This window comes from Nicotiana tabacum, chromosome 16 (assembly GCF_000715075.1).
Source record: "Nicotiana tabacum cultivar K326 chromosome 16, ASM71507v2, whole genome shotgun sequence".
Lineage (NCBI taxonomy): Eukaryota > Viridiplantae > Streptophyta > Magnoliopsida > Solanales > Solanaceae > Nicotiana > Nicotiana tabacum.
The window spans coordinates 130,208,318-130,215,571 of record NC_134095.1 but is presented as its reverse complement, the minus strand read 5'-3'; the positions used below and the strand labels follow the sequence as shown (position 1 = coordinate 130,215,571).

Here is a 7,254-nt window from a genome sequence, read left to right as displayed (position 1 = left end):
GGATATATTTATGATACAATGGTTAATTATTCCCAATTTGATGTAAAATGAAAAAATAAAAGGGCCTTTACAGACCGATCGTCTCTCTAAGTGGAAATTCACGATATTCAATCATAAACATAAAAGAGAAACAATGTAAGTACGAAACACCATTTTCTTGAAGTTTTGAAAGATCAAGAAAGATCATGAATTCAAGTGTATCTTCTTGAATAATGAATTATTTAAATATAAATATCTAATGAAAGTCATATTATATTGTGTACTCTCTTAATGCGATGTTTAGAGTTGGATAATTGATTATGATTCGAAACCTTGAACGCAAAATTCTTATATACATCATAATTGCAACTGAGCTCGAGTTTTACTCCAAACTGTTATTACAGCATATCAAGCTGGGTTTTCATTTACTTATATTAGTAAAATAATAACTTTGTATAAGACCAAATAAAGGAAGAGAAAGTAATTTCTTTTGCCACTGTGATGTCTAGCAGTAATTTCAAGAAGCCAGAAAACTGATTTTCTTTTCACCGTCTGCCATTTTACATCTTATATCTCCTCCGGAAATGAAAACAAGAACAATTTGAGACTAATTCATCCGAAAAGTCCTCATCAAAATGACAAAAGTGTCATAGCAAAGCATATCTCAACTTTACTTGTTCTATAAAAAAGTATTGCATAAACCTAATCCTTAGAACCACACATGATCTACTATTTAGTGTCAATAGATTTAGAATGAGTGTGATCTACGTGTGTATACATTTTACAAAAAGATCTCATATATGTATACATAATTCGAGCGTAAAGTAATGAGTTCAGTTGAACTCACAAAAACCACTCTAAATCCCTCTCTACTTAAACCTTCAATTATCTATTAAGCGAAGGAAAAGGGGTTGGTGCAAAATTGGTCCTCTTGACAAATCTTCCTTTCATTCGAGGCCTCATCTCAGCATTCAATTTCCTGACCTCGTACCTTATTTTTTTGGAGAACAACCTCGTCCGCCGCTTCTCCTTGTACCTTAGTACTCTTGCTTCTCTTCCTTCATCTATCATTGGTCCATGTCCTGTCATTATTTCCATATCTCCATATGCATGAATTTGTCCACAATTTCCCTTTAAGTGTAGATCAATTTATGAACAATTAGCTCATTCCGTTATCTCATACCACTAGAAAAAAGGAAATTGGAAACAGTCCTCCAAAATGGGAGGATATTTCTTAGGCATAAGAATAATATCATAGTAAGACAAACGTAGTAACTAACCAAATATATAATTACTTTTTTTCACATGCATTAACAAAAAAGAAAATATCCTAGTTGTTATAGTTGCTTTAGAATTTTTGAAACGATTTAAGTGATCTACCCTAGTAATGTATAAAAGTTAATTCCTTTGTCCCAATATATATGATACAGTTCAGATTTCGAGAGTCAAGCGATTTTTTTTATATGCCTTTTAAATATTTTGAATTGTTAATTATTGTGACATGTAGTACTTGTTATATATTTTCTAAATATGTAAGTTTTATTCGAAAAAACCTATAGATTCTATATTTGGATTCACAGTCAAAATTTAAAAACTTGATTGTTGAAATCCGAATTGTATCGCGTAAATTAGGACGGAGGAAGTATTTAATTAGTTCTAGCATGTCACTTTGAAAGAATGAGAATGTCTAGAAAATTTCTACTTCTAATAGCTCATACATGCAATGCAAACTATACAACAAAGCAAGTACTGGCCTTCTTGTGTAGTCAGAAAAGGGAATCTAACACAATATATTCACCAATGTTCAGAGGATTAAACTAATATCTACCAACAGTATTGCAACGAAATCTTTGCATTATCAGTACAATTTAATTTACTACAAAAGATTATTTGCCTAATTTTTTAGATTAATTTCACTTATTATACATACATAGTTACTTTAATTGATGTGCTTTTTTACCCTATATAAGTGTATAGATTAATCGCATGTTCATGTGTTTGCCAATTTTAACCTAAATAGTCATTCACTCGACCGCTTAAACTAAAAATAGCCAAAACTATATATTATATATATAATATATGTACAATCATATATAATAAATATATAATTTATGTATAACAGCCAGAAAAAGTAAATAGTAAATATTTGTCTAAAGAGAAAGAAGTATACCATGCATACTGGCCAGCAGTCATTGGAATCTACTTGAGGTCGCTCGCCGGTTGTCCAAGGAGACCTTTGATCAGCCCAAGCATTTAAAACACCTCCATAATCAAGATTTAGCAAAATCTTATTATTTTTACTATCACCAATTAGACCATCATTAGTACTATCCTGCATAATTATCTCCCCAGCTTCACCTTTATCATCTTCTTCTAAGGTAATAACCGGTGAATCACAGTCGAATTTGAGATCAAACGTATCTGAATAATCAACTTGATTATAATTAGTATTATCCATTACAACTTCCATTTCTCCTTCATTTTCAACCTTAATTTTCTCATCAACCAAAAAACAACCCATTGAATCATCATGTTTCTCCAAAAACCCTAACCCTAATTCCATGTAATTAAATGACTCCTCATCATCTAGTCCTTTCCCTAATAAACTTTCAACGTCTGCTGCAAATTCTGCTAGCTCCATTTCAGATGGAATATTAAGCATCCCATGAAACTTATTCATATGATCATCATTAAAATCACTTTTCATCTGATCTTTAGAATATTCATCGGCTACGAAGGGGTCGGGAATAGGGACACGATAAAGGAGTTGCTCTTCGTTTTCATCTTGTGAATTCTCATCACTTGATATCTCTGGGACGATAAGCTGGATAGGGTTTTTAATACTTCCTGAATTCTTACCAATCCTTGGTGTACGAGCTTTTCGAGTAAATCCACGGTGCCAAGATGGCACCGAGGCTGAATTTTCCGAATCTGATGATTTAAGAGATGCTGTTTTAAGACGAACCCTTTCGTGCCTACGGGCCAAAGGATTGGCTGAATGAACAGAAGAATCACAAGTTTGACATAAGAAAGCATCGTCTGCTGCACAATACCAACGTGCCCTTTTCCTTATGCAACTATCACAAGCTCTCGCCGTCTTTGCACCTACGACGTTTGCTAGTTTCTTCTCTGAACTCGTCATTAATACATATATTGTTACAGAATTTAGATTATATTCTTTGGTACCTGGAGATATTTGAATGTATAGGATTTGAATAGTAGGTGGAAGATGAGAGTTAGTGAAATATGTCGAGTTTAGTCTCTATGTATAGAAGGGAATTGAAGAGAATTCAAGAAAGATACAATGGAAAGTGCAATTATTTAAGGAAATATGGGAGCGTAGTGACCCAGGAAATGCACTTTTTATAGTGTTTAAGTAATTTTATTTTTATATTGCATTTGTTAATATAGAGAATTTTTGCATTATTAATGTAATTTAGTTACAACAAATTATTTACCTAATTTAGGTGATCTAATAGTATAAGAAAATTAAGGACGGAGTATACTCCCACCGTTTCAAATTAATTAGATGATATATTTCGCTTGTCGAGTGAGTAGTTTACAGGTTCAGTCAAATTTAGAGATAATTTTATTCATGGTCACTGAATTTTTGTGTTTGTTACCCAAAAGTTACTTTTTTTTTGTTACATAAAAATCATTCAATTTAGTATTCATTACAGTCACTTTTCTCTCTTTTGTTACACAAAAATCATTTTACTTTGCTCTAATTATCACAAAAGTCACATTTTTACTTGAAAAGTCTATTATTTCCTTGATATTATATAAACCTTCATATTTATGTAATATCTTCTATATTATATACTATATAATATATTTTTAACTATGTATTTTATTTTATAAATAAAATAACTTAATATTATTTTATTTATTATTTTTATAATATATTCATATATTTAATTTTTTCTTAACGTTAATTTTCAAAATATATTAGTAGCATTATTAAATTGGTCAGTAACTTTAACATATATTAGTAGAGAAATAAATCGGCAAGTATATTTTCGTGAGAATATTCGCAGGTAGACAAACAAAGAAAATGAAGAAAAAAATCATATGTTAAGTTATAACAGGAAATCCCGTCCAAAAAAATCGACCAAAGTTGATCGGTAATGGCCAATAACTGTTCAAAACGCGACGATTAACGTGTGGTCGGTATTTTGAAGGTCGGAAGGGTTTACCTGCGAATTTTCTCACAGAAATGTACTTGTTGCTTTATTCCTCCACTAATATATATTAAAGTTACTGAAAAATTTAATAACGCTACTAATATATTTTAAAAATTAACGTTAAGAAAAAATTAAATATACGAATATATTATAAAAATAATAAATAAAATAATATTAAGTTATTTTATTTATAAATAAAATACATAGTTAAAAATATATTATATAGTATATAATATAGAAGGTATTACATAAATATGAAGGTTTATATAATATCAAGGGCATAATAGACTTTTCAAGTAAAAATGTGACATTTGTGATAACTAGAGTAAAGTAAAATGATTTTTGTGTAACAAAAGAAAGAAAAATAACTTTTGTGTAATGAATACAAAGTTGAATAATTTTTACGTAACAAAAAAAAGTAACTTTTGGGTAACAAACACAAAAATTCAATGACGATGAATAAAATTATCTCGTCAAATTCAATAGCTTTTGTCCACACTTTGTATTTGTCTTAAGAAATTCATTAAATAGGAACAAATTATTTATTTAAAACTCAATAACTTAAAAGGACTAGAATCCAAAATAGATAACCTTCAATCCTGATTATGTAAGAAAATTTATACTCCAATACATAGAAATTTACTAATTTCTTTTTCTTTTTCAATTTCTTGGACACTTTTTAAAGAGTTTTTGGCAGTTTTCCACAAGAAATGGCACTGCACTTTTGGGACCATGCATAGTGGCCTTATCTAATTTTCAATTGGCTAGTTTTGAAAAGTTCATCCTAGTCTCTTGTTGCTGATTGGCTGCAGCTCTTATCAAATGGATTTCAGAGAGGACCCTTGACTACTGAGTATGATAATTAGTGTCCAGTTGATGGGATGTCTATAAAAGTGTCACTTTCTAAATTTGAAGGAGACACTTTTGTAAGATTGTTCCCCATCAATTATACCCTTGTCTAAAAGTACAAAAACTCTTTTGTTGCGGTCCCCTTCCATTACCTTTCACAATTCATCCAGTTTGATCTCAAAAAGGTTAACAAAATTACTAATAAAATATACTCCATACATAAATGACTTCTTCTGATGTGATTAAATCGACTATTCTTGCGAGTCTTAAAAACAAGGTTAAATACACACACATATATATATATATATATATATATATATATATATATATATATATATATATATAACTCATTTAATTTGGCTCCATTTTTTAATTTGGCACTTTATCTCTATCATGTTCTATTTTGGTCCTCCAACTCTATTTTTTATATTCCACTTTAACACAACGTGTGTATATACACAAATTTAAAATATAATAAATACCCAATTAAATATTGTCACTTGGTACTTGGTACATCACTTACAAAAATTGAGATACCGAATAGTTAAACAATCCAAAGAAAAGAACGAGAAAAAAAGGAATGGAATGGGATGAGTATGACGTGGAAGCCTTACTCCCATACTGATAAATCTAACTACTTGTAGAAGAAAATCCTGGCACTGATATTCGAAGATTTGTTTCAAACAAGTATGTCAAGGAATATGGACTTGAAAACAACTCCTTTGTTTCTCTCCCCCTCTCTTTGTCACATGCACAACTCTTTCAATGCTTATGTCTCAAGTTGCTTATCAAAGTAAGAAAACTTGAACAAATTTGGCAACCATTTCTATGATTAAAGTCTATATGATTGTGTAAATTTGACAAATTTTCTTGATTTTAGATTTTCTCCATTGACCATTGCATAACATTGAAGGCTAAATTTGATGGGAAAATAAAACGTAGCTTCAACAACTTTATCCTTTGCGGAAGACAGCGATGTCAATTCAGAGTTCTTATTTAATTTGACAAAATAGAATTCAATCAAATGAATAAATGACATATAATTAATTATTTAATTATAGATAGATTAGACTTGTGACAAGCAATTATAATTTTATTTTTTTTCTTTTGCAAAGACCAAAACTGCAGAATTCTATCAATATAAAGTTAAACGTAATTACTCTAACCAACACGATAACTAAAAATAGAATTACACCAATAGTCGAGATATCAAAGTGGAGTCCAAAACTTTTTTGATGATTTTTTGGACAAAAAATACTTTTCTACTACTTAAAAAAAAGTTACATAAATGAGTAAAACGCAGTATTATACTGCGAACTACTTTAACGGAAATTAGTCCGTTAAAGTAAAACGCAGCATCGTACTGCGCTTTAAAAAAATTTTTTTTTGTAATTCGCAGATACTACGTTTTACTAATTAAATTTGTAAAACACAATATAATACTGCGTTTTACTTAAACGTATTATTATACTGCGTTTTACTCTGGTTTTTGGCCCACCAATAATGAACTGACATAACAATAATTCAATACATAAAACGTAGTATTGTACTGCGTTTTACATTCGGACTTGCCTTATTTAAAGGCGTTTCAATTTTATGAAAATTCAGTCAATCTTGTAAAATTCGTATCCAGACGGTACCCCCTATGAAAAATATGAGTGTTAATACAAATCCAATTAAAACATAAAATAAACATCGCTAAAGCACCCACGGAATTGAAGTTTACCAGTCGTCTCGTTGATTATATAAAGTCAAAAAATTATTTTGCGGCTGCTCATTCGCTGGTGGTGACAAGTTTAAATCAAGTCAAGCTCTTTCATCAGCAATCTGTCCGGCAAAAACTGCTCCAGAATAACCACCCGATGACTGGGGGTTATCCCTACTATGCACGCCCTCATTATTGGGAACGTCTTCCACCTTGACGTATATTTCCAATAATTTTATTACAATAAATTCACTGTATTCATCCGGAATCCGCAAAAATCTCTAAGAGTTTCATCATCCTCGATGTTAAACTCAGAATAATAAGCAAACCCCTGCGGAGTCACTGAATACGGAAATCTACCGATTATTTTAAGGTTAACCGAACGCCACCTCTCATTCATTTTTTACGTAACAACGATGTCAATTTATCGTACTCCATAGTAAGCGGCAATTTAACATGACATTATGGAGGTGAGTTATACCTCACAGAGTTATTCTCCAACACAACCTCACCTCACCCCCCCAATATAGTGAAACC

At 30.7% G+C, this 7,254-nt stretch overlaps 1 protein-coding gene across 1 annotated transcript; it reads right to left on the bottom strand.

Annotated features, from left to right (window-relative positions):
* Positions 1-494: 494 nt before the first annotated feature.
* LOC107814123 (zinc finger protein CONSTANS-LIKE 16) lies at positions 495-3,338 on the bottom strand. The gene is made up of 2 exons (XM_016639456.2): positions 2,150-3,338; positions 495-1,110 (listed from the first exon to the last, which is right to left on the bottom strand). Exons 1-2 carry the CDS (start codon positions 3,119-3,121, stop codon positions 865-867), a joined length of 1,218 nt encoding a protein of 405 aa, XP_016494942.1. The 5' UTR covers positions 3,122-3,338; the 3' UTR covers positions 495-864.
* Positions 3,339-7,254: the final 3,916 nt, after the last annotated feature.